The 15632-nt window shown below is 48.9% G+C and overlaps 1 protein-coding gene and 1 pseudogene across 5 annotated transcripts in view; one reads left to right on the plus strand and one right to left on the minus strand.

Annotated features, from left to right (window-relative positions):
• Window positions 1–1301: 1301 nt before the first annotated feature.
• LOC109387163 (protein PRRC1 pseudogene) lies at window positions 1302–2649 on the minus strand (annotated as a pseudogene).
• A 2271-nt stretch (window positions 2650–4920) lies between these two features.
• CIITA (class II major histocompatibility complex transactivator) overlaps window positions 4921–15632 on the plus strand; it is a 54303-nt gene continuing 43591 nt past the window's right edge. For 3 of the 5 annotated variants that reach the window (XM_019650870.1, XM_019650871.1, XM_019650874.1), the window contains exon 1: window positions 4921–5251. In XM_019650870.1, the coding sequence (XP_019506415.1) occupies window positions 4990–5251 (262 nt within the window). In that variant the 5' untranslated portion in view covers window positions 4921–4989. Of the gene's footprint in view, window positions 5252–13193; window positions 13380–14974; window positions 15049–15632 lie in introns of those variants that run through there. The other 2 variants (XM_019650872.1, XM_019650873.1) reach the window with 2 other exon arrangements.

Genomic DNA, 15632 nt, shown 5'->3' on the forward strand with positions numbered 1-15632 from the left:
CTCATCTCATCCCTGGGTAAAAAACAGCAAAAATCAAATAAGAATTTGAAATAATACAAAGCAAACATTATATGTAATGACAGTACAGGATAAGAGCTTCAACACCCTTTATAAGATTGTCCTTATTCTTTTATATTTGCAGAACTGCACAGAAGAGTAAATAAAAATTAAATTGCATTTATATACGAAACTATCTTTGAAAAGTTACCTGAACTTGCATACATCGAGTTCAAAAGTGTAAGACAAGCTATTTAATTTTGATTTATTTAAATCCCCAAATGGTAAAATATATTATTTGGAAGAAACAGAAGTTTTCGCTAAATACCAACATAATGGACGAAGTAAACCAGACTTAATAAAAAAAGAGTTTCTTTGAAAACTTCCATAAAAAGTACAGGCAGAATGGCAGTTAGAAAAGCAGTGTTTAAGGCAAACTTAGTAAGAATAACCTTAATGAAAATAGGCATACAATCCCATAAACAACGAAGTAATTTCCTCTCAACAGTGGGAAAATAGAAGTGGAAGCAGAAATAATGGCTATTGTCAGTTTAGTGGGAAGTACTGAATAACATTATTCAAAATTGACCCAAATGTTTCTGATTTAAAATATGCTTGAATCACCTGCCACTTAGTTGTTGTAGAGCAATGAGAAAATAAAATGTGTTACCCTAGTGTTCAGAGCATAAATCTATAAAATGCCAAAACTTTTTCAAAAAAGAAAAAAGTAGAATTATTCAGACTGTGTGTGTACATAACCAAAACAAAAGCGATCAATTCTGTTATTTCGGCCCATGTTAAAAATGTGCACACAGATGTGCACAAGTTGGCGTCAGGCTAACCCGCTGAGCGCAGAGTTCAGCATCAGGCCTGCGATCACGTGCACACACAGACGCCTCAGACAGGAAGAGGTTAATCATGAGTTAAAAGAAACAATGCTTTTAAAGAATATCCAATAAATGTGTTCTTTAACTGTCTTCTTAAAAAACAAAATAATGTACACATCATTAAGTTAAATGTCTCAGCACACGAATTTGCACCATATGAATTTGGTATATCAAATTGTCTTATAAAAATATTTATATATTTTCTTTTTGGAGAACTATGGCACATGAAATTACATAGGCATGACAAAAAGGGTCTGTTTCTTCTCATCAGCTGGCATGACCCCATGCCTTTCTAGCCTACAGGAAAATTACGGAAACTGCTGGATCACTGAAGCTGTCCAGGTTCAGAAGGGATGATCTCTGCTTTCCCACCAGGCTTGAGGTGAGGACAGCTCAGTCCCCTAAGTAAGTGTCCTCTCACATGGTCCTGGGCGGCAGGTGCAGTTTCTACGTGCCCGCTATTGCTTTGACTGCACTGTATATCATCTGTCGACGCGACATGCCTGTGAAAGTCAAGTGCCAATCAGTCCTGCTGACATTTGGTAAACTCTTTTCCAGGACTTCGCCCACTGTCACCAAAAGGCCTGACCACCTCAGATTGTAGTCCTCAGGACTTAGACTTTGAGCCTGTTGTACGAATTCTGAAGGCACTGGTGTAGCTTGTGTAAATGTTTCTAGATGGATGCCATGGACAGGATCTTCAACTATCAAACAACCAACGTCAAACCATTTTTCAGGTAGCAATTCTGCAATGAAGTTTTCTACTGACACAGCAATCTGTTTTTCATGGATCACTCCAGTTCTATGCAAGATATCTATCCGTTCCTGGGCACCTTTTAAACCAGCTGCATAGCCCACTGGTTGTGGGGCAATGTTGGGCTGAATGGCTTCCTCCATGACCACAGCTAAACCGAAGACCTCCTGGAAGGCGTCTCGGACAGCAGCAACTTTTACTTCTTTATTCGAAGTCACTACAATATCCAGTTCACCTCCAGATTTGATAGACGGAGCCATGCCAGGGTCCAGCGTTGTAATCATGCTTTCTACGGAATGTTTTGTTTTATCAAGCACAGATTTCACCGCAGGATTTCCAGCCACACCCTTAATAAAACCCCAGAGTCCACCAGCAGATGCTTCATCCTGACCGCTAACAATGCTAGGATTCTTCCTGTTCCTCTGGAAAAGTAATGGCTGATGTGGTTCCAGTTCCCTGGGCCAGAGATGTCAGCCTGGCTTGCTGAGTGTAATGGGAGTTGGCAAAATACCTGTTACTGGAGGTGCAGAAAAACGATGGCATCAGGGGTGTCTGGGGAGCTCTTCCTGCATGGCCCCTTGTAATGTCATAAGGTGAACCAACAGCAAATCCTGATGTAGGAGGACCCGAAGGCGGGGCAGACAGAACAGTACTCGGGGAAGAAGGTGAAGGTGGGACGTGGGACACAGGCGGATTACTGAAGGCAGCAGCAGAGGGTGGGGAAACAGGAGTTGGCATAGAAGTAGCAAGTGGTGGGGCAGAAGGGACTGGTGAGGGAGGCACAAAAGGCAACGAGGCCGAAGGCCTTGCAGGAGGAAGGGATGGCTTAGGGGTAGAGTATGCGTGGGGTGGCCAGGGCTGCGTGGGAGACACATCTGGAGAAGAAAAAAAAACTGGTTGCAGCCAAAGAAGCTGGGGTGGAAGACGTTGCGGCAGTAGCACCAGCCATTCCGAAGGATTTGGTGGAGGAGTTCCAGGGGGTGTTGTCTCTATTCCACTCTCTTCCATCATTTTTCTTCAACTATGGGGTGTCCTGGGGGCCCGAGAGAGTGTCTGTGTGGCAGCTGAAACGTGGGGGACAGGGAAGTCAGGATGTTGACACTCTAAATTGGACTTTTGCCATGGTCCCACAGACCCTTGAAGCTCATTTTCTACAATCCTTTTCTCTCTGTTCTTCACATTGAATCATTTCTATTGCTCCTTCTTAAAGTTTCTCTTTCTTCTATCATTCCCCATTTCACGGCTAATCCCATCCAGTGACTTTGAAATACTCATGTATTGTACTTTTCACTGTGCTAATTTTCATTTGGTAGATTTTAAGTAGTTTCTATGTTTTTCTGCTGAAATTTCCTATCTTTTCATTTTTAGGAACATATTTTCCTTTACATCCTTTATGTCCTTTTGATTCATGGTTATAGTCAGTGCTTTAAAAATCCTTGTCTGCCCATTTCAACATCTGGGTCATCTTGGGGTCAGTTTCTATGGACTGTCTTTTTCTTTTGCAAATGACTCCCTTTTTCTGTTTCTTTATAGTCAGGTAATTTTGGATGTATGCTGCACATCATGAATGAGAGGTTGTAAACCCTCTGGATTCTGTTATAATAGGAACAGTGTTAATTTGTTTGTTGTTTTAGCAAGCTCTTAACTTGGTTGGCAACAAATGCAAAGTCTCTTACCCCCTCCCTACCCCCGTAGTAGGTTGCAACTCAAATCTCAGTTCAGTTCCTTTAGCTTTAGCTGAGCTGTTTGGAGTCTGACCATAAATGCATCCGTGGTTCATGGGTCAGCCAGATATTTGGCAATTTAGACACAGAATTTGGAGCCACTTCTCTCTCTCTTCCTCTCCTTCTAGAATTTCGACCCCCACTTTTCAGCAGCTATTGTTCCCCCACAAATTCTGTCCTCTGGTAGTCCTCAGGGCTGTAACACTTTGTGTATTTTAACACATTATGGACCAGTGATGCAGATTTGCATCATACATTTTAATTCCCCGTCCTCAATGTGTTAAAAGAGTGTTTGTAGCCTGGCACAGCAGTGATTGAAACCTGCTTTCAGGCCAAACTCATAAGCTGGGAATTCACCAGTGATATTTTTGTCTTTCACGTGTTGACTCCCTTCTAGTATCTGCCTGCTCTGGTCACTCTCCAGTGCCTTAAGACAGTTGTTTTTCATATTTACCCCCAGAGTTTATAGTTGTTACCTGTGGTAGAGTTGGTCAGGTAGGAGCCACTTAGCCATAGGAAAATGTGGCAATTCTTATTTGTCTCGCTTATGAACAATGTAAATGGTCCCATCTGAGACCTGGTGAGGCTGGGGTCAGGAGAGGAAACGGGGTCATGGGTATGTCACACAATGGGCAGGGGGAACAATCAGCTATGATTAAAAAAAATAGGGTTGGGGATTTTTAGAGTAAAATCCTAAAACAGACTGTCTCCTATGCAAAACCTCTATTTTGTGCATTAGTAAATTGGGGATCATGTTAGTATATGGTCAGCGTTGATTGAGTGCTTACTAGGTCTAGTTCATTAAAGGCATTGTCTCTTTTAATCCTCAAGGCAACTCAATGAGATGGGATTACTTTTATTTAGAGATTTTGCAGAAGAGGAGACTGAAGTTTAGTGAGGTTCAGCCCAAGAAGCCAAAGTTGTTTGCATGATAAATCAATAATAATAGTAATGGCAATAAAAATAAGAACAGTGGCTTATATTTATTGAACGATTGTCATGTTGTACATAATGTGAGGTGTTCTATATACAGTATCTCACTTAATCCTTCCAACAACTCAACAACTCTAGGAGGTAAGTACTATTATTACCACTCCATCCAACTCTACCTTTTCAGGTGGAGGAGTGGAGGCTAGAAGAGGCTGAGTAACTTGCCCGAGGTCACACAATTAGCAAGGGGTGGGTCTGGGATTTGAACCCAGGCAGATTAGCTCCAAACCCAATTACTTAACCTCTGTGCCCCAATTGCCTTCTGGCTATGATAAAACATCTGAAAAGGCCTGTCACCTTAGAGAGCCCCCAAGAGGCAGGTTTCCTTTCTTTTAATAAATGCTGGATTGGATCGGATGGAATCCACAAGGCTGCAGGCTTCTGGGTTCCATGCACTTGGATGGTACCTGCGAATGTCTGTGGGGTATGAGTTAGCCCGACAACGCATTTCTAGCCATTCACCATACACCCCAGCCTACAGCACAAATGAGGAAATCTTCCTAAGCTGAAATAAACTGCAATAAACTGCAGAGGTTCCCTCATCCTGTTTCTCACTTCATGTTTTGGATGCTGCAGTCCGGGTGAACAGAGATCCCAAGCTCTGGCCCAGACAGCTGCACTGCCTCCAAGCGCTGCCATGAACCACTTCCAGACTCAGATCCGGATGCTGCTGTCCAGCCATCAGCCGAGCCAGGTACAGGACAACCTGCTGGAGGAAGAGCTTCTGTCCAGGGAGTACCACTGCGCCCTGCTCCAGGAACCTGATGGTGAGGCTCTGGCCAGGAAGATCTTGACCCTGCTGCAGAAAGGAGACCCGGACTTGGCCCTCTTGGAGTGTGCCTGGAGTGGGCTGCAGGCCCCAGCATCTGAGAAGGACCTCGGCTCCAAGGATGATGGTGGTAAGCTGACACCCCCTTTGCTCCAGGAGCAATGACTGGCTGTAAGCAGCTCAAGGATTTTCTCTCCTCTCGGGGAAAAGAAGTCAGTGTGATCGTCCTTGTCCCAAAATGGGAAGGCAGACCTGGGCAGGAATCAGGGCTCTGGTGGAGCTGGCAGAAGCAGCAGGTGCTTAGAGAACTCAGTCTGTGATGCTCATGTGCTGGAGGCATACGATGTGCTTCCCACTCTACTGAAAAGAAAACCTGGAGGCGTGCAGCCAAAAGGGTTTACTCCCTGAGCCTCCGCGATGTGTCAGGCCCTGTACTGGGCACTGGGAGTAGCGGGGGGCACAGATCAGCTCTAATAGAGAAGATGGGCGCAGGCACAATCAGTGTGGTTCAATGATCGACTAACAAGGGGCCATGAGCAGGAGAGGCCACAGAGCTGGATTGCAGAAGATGCTGTGTGGGCCTATGCCTGTGCATGCATGCACATGCGCGTTTGTGCATTTATGTGTGCATGTGCGTGTGTGGGGGCATATGTGTGCATGTGCACGCAGGTTTTGTGTGTGTTTGTTTGTGTCACAGAGAGAGACAGAAACTGAAGGATAGACAGGGAGGAAGAGAAAGGGGGAGACAGGATGGAAAGAGACAGACAGACAGAGATGGAGAGAAGGGAGAAAGGGAGAGTGAGGAGGAGGGAAAAAAGAGAGAGAAGGTGGTGGAAAGAGTGAGCGAGAAAGAGAGAGAGACGGGGAATGGGAACCAGAGGACGAGAGGGAAAGGGTGTCTTATTTTTTGAGTATTGATGACACTTGATGCATCTTAAATCAGCAAAAACCAGCCCACACCATGCTGTGTGAGCCTTGGTCCTCAACCATGTTAGGTCTTTCTTCCCGTTACAAAGAGATTGTCTTTGTTGCAAACAACCTTCTTCTCAAAGGCACGTGTTTGTTCTGTTTCCTCTACGTAAATCTGTGCTTTTCAAATTTTATAACTTGGCGTCATAAATTCCTGGTCCTCCTTGGTCCCTTTATGGTGTCAGAGTAACTTAAAACTTGAGATAAAGACAATGGTTCATATTTCTTGAGTATTTACTGTGTACCCCGTAAAGCCTAAGCACATTCGGACGGACACCTTCTTAGGTAGTTCCCACATCCACTGTAACCCCTTTGATGATCTCCATCCTTACTTTACACATAAAGAAGAAAACAGACCACCAGAGGCAACACAACCCCTGGGTCCTCAGGTAGGAAGTGGTGGAGGTGGGGTTTGAAGACAGACAGGCTTTTATCCTCAATGTGACCTTCGGGGGTAACAAGCCCTTTGATGGTCTTGACTTGGGCACCAGGGCGGTGTAGGTTTTTCTCCGGCTCTTCTGCCAAGATATGTTTATATGGGGTTGGCTCTCCCAAGCTTCAATTCTTACCCAGATGGTCTCCTGGACACATCTTTTACTCTCCCCCTCTTAACAGACCCCTGGGGAACAGGCATCTTTACCACCTGAAGGATCTCCCTGAGTTCTTAACCACAGTGCCTGCAGCCTGTGTGGTCTCAATGGGAGTGCAGAGGCCAACCTGGGGGAAAGTCACAGCCTTCCTCTCTCCCTGACCCCACCCCCACCCCTGCAAACTGCAGGGTTCTTCAGATACCTCTGCCCCGCCCTCCTCCTCCCTCTGGTTCCTGTTATTTAATTGCGTTTCCTCCCTGGGGATGTAATATTTTTATTTCTGATCCCACGTGACTCTAGAAAGGGAACTGGGCTTTAAGAGGGTGGGAGACAGAGACGGACAAATGTCTTTCTTTCCTGCTCCTTCTGTCCTCTGGGCCAGCTCCTCTCCAGGGCCAAAGGCTTGACTAGGCAGGGGTGCCCGCTGTGGTGCCAGCAGGGAGGGAGCAGTTTTCCGTGGGGATGAAGGCGAATGGGAAAGAAAATTGTGTGGTTTGTAAATAAAGGGCACTGACTTGAGTTTCAGTGGGGTCCCAAAAAGGAAATCACCAAGTGAGGTTTTCATAACTCTCCCCACAACCCTGTAACGATCTTCACCCTCCACGGCTCTAAATCCTGCACTGGCTCCCCCATCACTCAGAGGAAAAGCTAAATCTGGACGGTGATCCCCTTCACGACCTGGCTGTCATCACTACTCTGCTTTCATTCCCAACTTCGGCCATACTCCAGCCATGCCGACCCCTCGCTCTTCCTGGGACAGGCTTGGCACGCTCTCTACCTCGGGATCTCTGCACCTGCTGTTCCCTCCGCCAAGAGCACCCTTCTCCAGATATCCTCCTGGCCAACTACCCTTCCAGCTCTCGTTTAGGTGTCACCTTCTCAGAGACGCTTACCCGACCATCCCGTTTAGAATTGCAATGCCCCCTCCACACTCTGAGCCTCCTCCCTAGATGGACATTTCACCGTCTATGTAGTTTACTTTTGTATGCTTGTTGTTGATTGTCTGACTCTCCCACTGGAAAGTAAGTTCCATGTGGGCAGAGATCTTTATTTTAACCATAGCCATATCCCAACTGTCTAGCATGATGTCGGGCACAGGATAGGTAGACCATATGCATTTGCTGAATGTAGGATGGAGAGATGGGAGGATGGAGGAATGGATGGAGAGATGGATGGATGGGTGGGTGGATGGCTCATGTACAACCATCGTTCTCACTTTACAGGTGAGTCAACTGAGGCACAGAGCGGTTATGGCTTGGGAAAGGGGCGCTGTTAGGTCTCACCGAGTCCAGGTCTGTCTCTGTACTGTCTGCTTGGTTGCCTCTTTGAAACAACCCAAAGGGATACTGTAAATCTACCCAAAACAGGGTGACTGGCTTCAGACTGAAACTAGCCCGATGATTCAAAATGCACCTTCGATATTGCAGTGCTTCAGCTGCAGCTGTGCAGAGAGCCCACTGCTGGGAGTGCGGCCTTGGGGGGCTCACTCTGTGCTATGCAAAGCAGGTCATGTGCATGCAGCCCCAGGCCAGCACAGGTGAGGCTGGACCAGGTCCTTGTCCTGATGGAGCTCAGGAGCTTCACTGGGGAACCAGAGCAAACATTCGCCCGTTCTTTAGTCAACAGTGGGTGACAACCCCTGGAAAGGCCATCTGAGGCCAGAGAAGAGAGAATTATGATGGCAGTGATGGGAAAAGAGCCAGGCTGGAGGCTGGACCACTCTGGGACCTTGGCCATGGAACTGCACTACTCTGACCCTCGGTTTCTTCATCTCTAAAATGGGAATGATGATAATCAACCTCCCCGGGCTGTACTAAGGGTTAAATGAGTTGGTAGCTAGGAAACTATCCAAAGCAGTGCTTAGCATTAGACAGATAACTCTAGGGGGATTAACAGCATGGAGAACTGGACGGGGGGGGGGGGGGGGAGACTAAGCCAGGGGTTTGAGGTGCTGACAAAACAGTCGTGTCTGCAGCCTCGTTGGGGGCACCAAATAATACCTAGACACTCAGTGCTGAGTGCATGGCGCTGCTGTGCACACGGGGAAAATGTCAATATGGCCCCGCCCTCAGATTGGCACAGTGGTTAAGCACATGGGCTGTGCCCTCAAATGGCCTGAATGCCAGCCATGATTCCCTGATTCCAAGTGACCATGAGCACTTCCTGGGGCTCCTCTGGGCCTTAGTGTCCCCGTCTATAAATCGGAGGCAACAGTAGTACCCAGAGTGCTCTTCAGAGGACTCCATGGCCTCATCCAACCAAGGCACACGCATTGTGGCAAGAGGAGACCCGGCCCTGACTCGTCGGCCTTGAAGGTGGTGTTGGGCAAACACAGGCCTGCGGTGACCAGAAGGATGACTGTGGGGGAGCTCAGAGGCAGCCGGCCCTGGGTTTGTGAACGGAGTGAGGGGCACCCAAGTGTGTGTGGGGCACGCTTTCGCAGAGGCTGTATGTAGGTTTTCTGTTTTATTGTTTTCTTTGGCTTCCCTTTGTTGTTTCATTGCTCTCTGCTTTCAGGATGCGATGTCATGATGGAAAAGCAGGGACACACCCCAGCTCCAAGCTCTCCCTCCAGCGTCGTTTCCCATTTGGCCCTTAGGATGAGAGTCACAGAGTGGTGGCCATGCAGAGGGGAGGGGCTGCACCCCCCCCCCCCCCCCCCGCCCCCAGCTCCTTCCTTTCCCCAAACCCAAGGAAACATGTTGGAGAGGACAAATGTTGTCCTTTCACACTGGGCGGCTTCCCAGCCAGACACACTTCACCTTCACCCCAGGAGCCACAGGAGCAGCACCTGTGCCCGGAAGTTGGCACTTCCCCATGGGTTTTCCCAGGTTGACCAGGGGCCTGGCTGGGCTCCAAGCCTGACCCAATCAGGGGCGGTTTCTGTTCTTTGTTGCTGTTACTTGAGCCGCTCACCTGTGTCCTTATTTACTGTTGATTGGTCTCGCCAGCCACCTGCCCAGCCACCTATCTGCCTGCCCTCAGACTTACCTGGTTTACCTACCTACCTACGTACCTACTATCTACTTATCAATTCATCAACTTATAGCCACTATCTACTTATACATACTTAGCAATTCATCAATCTTTCTACTTCTGTAATTGACAATATATTTATGTATCAACGTATTTACCTGCCTTCCTACAACTAATCCATTTGTATATTACCTACTAATAGGCGTATGTTCTCATAAGCCTCCCTACCTGCCTAATTTGAATGCATAGCTGTTTGATTCTCTCTATTCACTTACCTCCCCACTTACGGATCTGTTTTCCTTCTTTTGTTTTTGAACCTCCTTCCTTCCCTCTTCCTCAGTCATTTATTTAGCACCTGCTAGGAATTGTAGTGGTCACAAAAAAGCATAAGAAAAAGCACTCCCAACCTAGGAAGGGAGACCTCTTCAGCCATTTGGAACTTGAGTCTACCTTGATCATTTAAATCCAAGCTCCATTCATTCATTCAAATAGTCTTGGAGTTTGTCTTTTAAATGAGAAAATAAAACACCAGGTCCCAGATGTTAGCAACGTAATAATCTAATCTGTGGCAAGGAGCTACACGAGATCTGACAGTTAAGTTTGTGAACTCATCCTAGGAAAAGTGCTACACACCTCATTGCTGAATATCACCTTCGAAGTACTCCCCTTGGGAAGCTATGCACTGACGCCAGCACCTACTCCACCCTTCAAAGCAATTTTGGAACTCTTTTTCTGGAATGGCCATCAGAGCCGTTGTATGACCCTTGATGCCCTGAATGTCATCAAAATGTCTTCCTTTCAATATTTTCTTTATCTTAGGGTGAAGAAAGAAGTCATTGGGGGCCAGGTCAGGTGAGAAGGGAGGTCGTTCCAATATAGTGATTTGTTTACTGGCTAAAAACTCCCTCACAGGCGGTGTCACGTGAGCTGGCGCATTGTCGTGATGCAAGAGCCATGAATTGTTGGCGAAAAGTTCAGGCCGTCTAACTTTTTCACGCAGCCTTTTCAGCGCTTCCAAATAGTGAACTTGGTTCACTGTTTATCCACTTGGTACAAATTCTTAATGAATAATCCCTCTGATATTCTGTTATTAAAAAAGTTGGCAACATCGTTGCAACAAGTTTAGGGAACTTAATTGTCAGACCTCATATTCATGAAACAGGAAGGTCACAGCTATTGTCCAGCGTGTTGTCAAATACATGGCAACAAAGTTTCTAAAAATGAATAAAGCAGAAGATTGTTGTCAGCTGGAAAAAAGTAAGGAAAGTGGAAAATTGGGCCTTGAAGGATGGCTAAACTACGGCCTGATGGGGAGGAGGCGGCAGTGGGGTCCTGGGAGAGGATAATGCTTGAGCAGAGAGAGGTGCACAGGTAGAGTAAGGCCAAGCCAGGTGTGTTTGGAGAGACTGCAGAGGGGGATGGCGACCTTTCTGGAATGTTAATGGTACTTGGAAGTGCAAGCTCCTCCCCGCCTCCTCTCCCTGGGACTTGACAGGGGACACTGGCAGCTTTAACAACGCTTCTGCTGGTAACTAGTGGTCTCTGTCAGACTAGATCCTGGCTTGAGACAAAGACATTCAGGTGGCCAGGGCAAGGCTGGCTTCAGTAGCGCTGAGAGGTCCCCTCAGTCAGGAGGGAATTGAGCCCTGGGCTCCAGAGCATGGCCACCACCTCTGGGATAGTTTTCAAGAGGATAGTTTTCAAAAGATAGTTTTTAAGCAGGATGCCTTAATAGGGAGAAAATCCAGGCTTGACTTAACCCACTCCTTGCCCAAGCCACTCAGTCCAGAAGGCTTGCCCCCCTCTCCTACTCCCTGTCTCCACTGCCTCTGCTGGAATTCAGACCCCAGGCAGCTCCTGGCTGGGCACCACAGTGTCCCCCACCTCATCTCTCTACCTTAGGCCCTCTGAGTACTGATCTACAGCCTCTGCATCAGCCAGACACACAGGCTGTCACACGTCACCACCCAGCTCTGAGACCTGCTGGGTTGACACAGGCACCATCAGATTCAGGTCTTGTGCAGTGTGGGTCTGGCGGGGTCAGGGAGGATGTGTAAAGACCAGGGGGCAGACATCTGCTGCCGTCCAGGTGAGAGATGATGGCGTCCAGGCAGGTGTACCTCCAGGCCTGCCTGACTCTGCCAGTGCAGCTGGCTACCTCTGAGGACAGGAAAAGACTCCCACAGGTGGCCTCAAGAAAGCTGAATGGTCAGGGGTGCCCCTCCGTTGGCACCGGGTTGTAGGGAAGGTGAGACTTCTTGGGATTTCTAATATGCGTCCCTTTTGTTTTGGTAGCCTCACAACGCAACACTGTTTCAAATTGACTCTTAGCATTTCCTATTTGTCTGCCTACTTCCCCCTGGGACTTCTGAAAGCAGCCATTGCTTCCAAAGAACCACCACCCAAAGATAGGCATCCTTATCCTCATTTCATACGTGGGGAAACTGACGCCCACACAAGCAAAGTGAGGAGCCCAAGGTCCCGTGTACCTGCTAGTGACAGCAGGGGCTTGACGCCATCTCTTCCCACTCCCAACCCAGTGCCCTTTCAATGAATATGAGTCAGGCAACTTAAGTCAGTTTTCCAGACTTCACTCATTTCAGTACCACCCTCATGATGTTGGTACACCACTATTACTTGACAGTTTTTTTTTCCCCTCAAACCACTCACATTTTTTCATTCAACTTTATTTTCTCAGGAAGATTTATGTCCATCATAAATGAAAAAAAATGCCACACATAGAAGGTAACGGTAAAAGAGGAAAGCAGGGTACTGTTATTCGATTCTAGCCAAATACTACTGTCCAATGAAGGCTCGAGGCTGGGGGCTGCTTTCTATGAAACGGGGAGAGCATGCGTTAGCAGAAGCTAAAGACATGTGGGCCCCAAGCTGAGACTTTCTCCTAGATGCCATTGGAGCATGGGCAGACACTTGAAAAGGCACCAACTTTGTCCCTGTGTGAGTCAATGTTGTTGGCACCACATCTGCATATCACCCCAAGCCAAGTGGCATATATACCATATTTTGGGTAACAGCCTTTTATGTGTTACTTATGTTTTAGTCCAATGTCTTGCAATAAAAATGATGGGCAGACCTCTCATGATCTGCCAGGAAATTCAGGGTAATTTGGTGCGGGGGCTGGTGGTAAAGGGGAGTGGTGTCCAACAAGTCTGCTGGAGCCCAGCAGGGACTCTCAGTGTGTCTTATCCTGGCCCCATCCTGCAGAGGATGGCAGATATTGGCAGCTGGCACCAGCGTGGCACCATTGAGGTATCCATCATTTCAGGATATCAGTGTTTTGACAACAGACAACTTCATCGCCTCCTTCATTCACCCCATGTGGTCTACAACAAGGAACTAAAATGAACCTCGGAGGCTTGTGGGGGGAAGGGAGGAGTTTAAGGGAGTGTGGACAAATTAGAGCATGTGTAGATGTGAGAAATTTGAGAGCATGAGGCCACCTTGCAGGGGGGGAGTTTCCTGCTGGTCCCTTGCTTGCTTCTTTTGCATGCTGGTTTAGCCTTGGTGGGCTCTAGGTGGGTGTCTGAAGGTGGAGAGAAGCAGGCAAGAGATGAGGCTGCCTGCTGTGGAGCTGGGCATCTGAAAGCACCGTCGTTGGGCAGGCTGAGGGCACCAGGAGGGTCTGCCAGACTCACTGCGTTGCCCACACCATGCGTTGCCTGTATCCACGCCCTGCGGGGTCCTACCTGCCAGATCCCCAAGGTAAAAAGGCGATTGGTGGAGGAAGTTGGGGCCGAGAGTGCTTGTTAATTTAGGGTGAGGTCTCATCTGGTCTTGCCATCCCAAATAAACAGAGACATCCTGAACTGGGGCGGGGTTGTAGAGGGGGTGTCTTTGTCCTGCTGGAGCTATCGGAAGAAGGGAGGTGGGTAGCTGTCTTCTTCCACTTGGAATGTGAGAGGTTTACAAGCACTTGAAGGGTTCTAGAGGGCCCACTTTCGGGGGGCATGTCGTTAGCTCTCAGTGTTGATGGCCTTCTCAGTCAACCACAAGGTCCTCTGTATGCCAGGTAAACACTGAGGGGTGCCCTTGAAAGATGGGACCCTTGCCAGACCCCACTCCATCCCCCCGGGGAGCAGGAGACCAAAGCCAGAGCCCAGCCAGCTGGCAATAGCCAGTCACCTGCACAAATGCTCCCCTCTCCCCAGTTTCCAAATGGTGTTTTGGGGGGGAAATGGGGGACAAGGGACAGATGGTGAGACACAGCATGGCACAGACTGCTGGCACCAATTCTGAAGTCAGAGTGGCAGATTTGAATCTTAGCTGCACTGTTGGTTGGGTGGTGATGTGATGCTGAATATGTCACCAACCCTCTCTGGGCTGTTTTCCTGGGCTGTAAAACGGGATAAGGGGAAAACTCTTATGACAGGGTAATGGTGAGGGATCAGATGGTCTGGCACAGTGCCTGGTATATTGTAGGAACTGACCGTCATGGTAGAAGCCAGTGTTATTGGTGTCGCTGCTGTTGTGTGGCTGAGGTGGGTAAGACTCCTTCTCAGATGCCGCTGAAATGTGAGACTTCCCCTGAACCCACAGACTGATGACAAGTTTTCCATCTCTGTTGGGTGCTTCTAGGGCTTTTTGGGGAAGTTTTCAAGGTGGGGGAGAGAGGTCAGAAGTCACCTTGACCCACCTCCTGGATTCCAGATAAAGAAATCCGAGCCTGGGAAGGGAAGTGTCCTCCCCAGGCTCTTGTCGTGGGCGGGGCAGGGGTCCAGGACCTTTAGAGGAGGAAGGGCCAGAGTAATGCTAACGGGGTGTGGTGATGGAAATGCTAGGTTGCCGTGATGGAAATACTAGGTTGCCCGGGCTAAGCTTCCCGCCAGTGAAGATTCCCGAGGAATTTTCTCTTCCTCCCAAAGGGCATCCAGTTTCCCAGGAGTAAATGGCTCAGCGAGCAATCTCTGGGTCCACGTGCCCTGTTGGTGTATTTTGCCTCCCTCACCATGGTGCTGCACTAGAGAGAAATCAAGGGCCCCCCCGGGGTGGAGACGAGCTCCCTGCAAACCTACAAGGGCTTGTAGATGACATGCCCATGAGCACACTGGCTTCCCCGCAGCGTGGGACTGCTATTTCAAAGAGCTGCCTGGATGCTCTGGACACCCCTAGGAGTGTGGGTTGAGACTGACGCGCTTCTGAGAAAGCACATGGTATACAAAACAAGGAGAGGCTTGGGTGCCTGCTCACTCTCCAGCTTGACCCTGACCCTGCAGTGCAGACAGAAAGTGAAAGAGAAAAGGGCTGATGCAGAGGGTGGAGTAGGGTGGCCAGGTGACAGACTGCCCCAGGCTCGCAGCCACTCCAGACCTGCAGGGAAGGAGAGGCTACCAGCCTGTGCGCGCCGCCGCCGCCGGAGTCTGGGGGAAAAGCGGTAGGTGACCAAGGTCCCCTCTGCAGCCCCTAAAGTTGGGCTGGGAATCGAAACTCAAAAGACTGGCCGCTACTTGCTAGAGATGGCTCAGCACGGCTGGGAGGAGGGGAAGGGAGGAAATCTGTAGAGCATAGCGCCAGGGAACTCCTTGTTTCCAGCATCTATTGAAGGATTCCACACGGGAGCCCGAGCGGGAACCTGGAGCTGGGCTGCTGTGCCCAGAGCACCCAGGGCTGAGGGGAAACGGTGGGGAAAGCTGGTGGGGAAACGCTGGGAGGGAGTCAGAGTGTCAGCAGAGGGACTGGGATACAGAGGGAGTGCGCAGAGCAGAGACAGGTGGCCGGGTCAAGTCCTGGGCGGACAGCCAGTGCGTGTCCTGGAGTCTGTAGAGGCGAGGCGTGCAGGGGTGTGTGGAGGGGACACAGGCTCTCCTTCTTTGGGAGACTTTGGACCAGGGCCCCCTCTTCTCTGAGCCTCAGTTTCCCTGTTGGTTCATATTCTCGCTCTGGTGAGGTCCCCTGCATGGGGAGCTGGAACTTTAGCGAGCCGACTGGAGAAACCCTCACCTCGCTTTGATCATACTG

This window comes from Hipposideros armiger, unplaced genomic scaffold (genome assembly GCF_001890085.2).
Source record: "Hipposideros armiger isolate ML-2016 unplaced genomic scaffold, ASM189008v1 scaffold_149, whole genome shotgun sequence".
NCBI lineage: Eukaryota > Metazoa > Chordata > Mammalia > Chiroptera > Hipposideridae > Hipposideros > Hipposideros armiger.